Source organism: Euphorbia lathyris, chromosome 5, assembly GCF_963576675.1.
Source record: "Euphorbia lathyris chromosome 5, ddEupLath1.1, whole genome shotgun sequence".
Lineage (NCBI taxonomy): Eukaryota > Viridiplantae > Streptophyta > Magnoliopsida > Malpighiales > Euphorbiaceae > Euphorbia > Euphorbia lathyris.
The window spans coordinates 36039550-36041443 of record NC_088914.1 but is presented as its reverse complement, the minus strand read 5'-3'; the positions used below and the strand labels follow the sequence as shown (position 1 = coordinate 36041443).

General features: G+C 35.7%; 1 protein-coding gene across 1 annotated transcript; it reads left to right on the top strand.

Moving 5' to 3' along the window:
* The first annotated feature begins 403 nt into the window (after positions 1–403).
* On the top strand, positions 404–1687 carry LOC136228925 (uncharacterized). The gene has a single exon (XM_066017423.1). The coding sequence runs from the start codon at positions 816–818 to the stop codon at positions 1527–1529; it is 714 nt and encodes a 237-aa protein (XP_065873495.1). The 5' UTR covers positions 404–815; the 3' UTR covers positions 1530–1687.
* The last annotated feature ends 207 nt before the right edge of the window (positions 1688–1894 follow it).

Genomic DNA, 1894 nt, shown 5'->3' with positions numbered 1-1894 from the left:
ATATATGTTTATGAAAGTATTATTCAAGTCAAACAATAAATGGGGCTTTGGATTCTCTGATTCAGAGTGATAACAATGAATATTCTACTTCCCTATTCATTAATTATTCTATTGAAGGTGAAAACTGGCCTGCAACAAGAAAATGCTATGCTATATATTATATAGTTAATTTTCTTTTGCCCTCTCTAGACTCCTGTGAATATCTGTAATGACATGTGAATACTAGCAATAGCCTTTTGTGTGATTTCATGTAAGGTTTTCCAGACATTAATTGGATAAAGTAAAAGAAAAGAAAAAAGGGGCTTTGACTAGCAATTAATTGGCTTGGTTCCAGTCTCAATAATCAGCAAAAAAAAAAAAAAAAAAAAAAAAAAAAGTAAAGGTGTGTTTATTGATCAGAACACCTTCTGTTATGGAAGTGCAGAAAATGGTAGGGCTGTGGGTGGTGGGTGGGTAAACCTAACTAGTGGTGTTTTGGGGCTATGGTGTTACTTAAATATTAGTTTTGGGTGGCAGAAGTGCCATGTGGTGATCTCAGATGTGAGCACATGGCTTCTCAGATATCCAGGTTTGAGACCGTAAATCGATAGGTGAAAACCTGAGGCTTTGGGTTTTTCAAGAGAATCGGTCATTTTATTGCCCTTAATTTAATTTTGGACTTGGAAACTGTGTCTGTGATTGTGATTTGATTTCTTAAATTCATTCATATTAGGGCAAAACCAACCCATTTCCTCCTGCAACCTTTAAAGGTGTATATTCAGATCTTGCATTAAAGTAGAAAGCTGGAAGCTTTTTTTTGGTTATATGTTTTGGAAATGCCTTATTGTTTGTTGAAAAACCCATTGCCATCGCCATGGATATTTGTTCTTTGCCTACTTGTTGCTAGTGTTTTTCTTGGCTATGGATTCTCATCAATCATACTCACAACAATACTAACCTTATCAAATCTCATCTTCAACTTCTCCAAGCATAAACAAAGGCAGCCGCCGCCGGAGATATCAGCATCCCAATCTAATAATCGAGAAAGTAATGTAGCACTACTGGCTGAGACTGAAAAGTCTGGAAATGAACACAATGATCAAAACAAAGAAGCATGTCCAGTAGAAGATGAAGATGAAGATGAAGATGAGGACGAGGACGGTCAGTCCAAGATAATGGAGTCGCGGTCGCCGCTAATTCTTTCAGAAAGTGAATCCCAGGGCCGTTCTTCCACTAGTGAGGATTCTGAGGCGGACTACTGGCCGGGTAACATTTTCGGGAGCCCGGATAACTCGGACGGATCGATTTCCGACGAGGATAGCCTGATTGAGATCTCCCTTCCAAGTGGAGTTTACATTGATCACTATAAGGAAGAAGAAAAGAAGAAACTGGGAGATGATTTGACAGCCGAGTCATTTTTTAAGCAGCAGCTGAATCTAGTGGAGCTTCTTGCAGAACTTAATTATGATATGAATGAGGAGGAAAATATGATTGAGATTGATCTTTCAATTGGGTCTATCAAGTGTCCAAGGTTTGAGATTCAAGCTTAATTATATATATTTTAATTACACACTTTTGTTAAGTTTTTGATCCTTACTGGATTTTGGATTTAAGAATTAGGGCATATACATTAATTATTTGAATTTTAATTACCATTGTGCTATATTATGCTTTTTTACTAATAAATAATTAAAAACTTTGATCTTAATTTGCACTGTTGTAATTGCATACTTTGGATACTGATCATTAAAGCAATCCTCAAAAAAGCAGTAAAGGTTGAAAGGCCATTAATTTCCCATTCCCATGTCTTCTTTTTAGTACCCATATTATATATGGATCTTCTCTTACTTTTATCTCATACCAAGATGTAAATTTAGGGATAACATTTAACTAATTTAATTTAGCTTTATTAATA

Coding starts and splice junctions, on each gene's coding strand:
- LOC136228925 (XM_066017423.1), top strand. CDS start 816: ATGCCTTATTGTTTGTTGAAAAACCCATTGCCATCGCCATGGATATTT.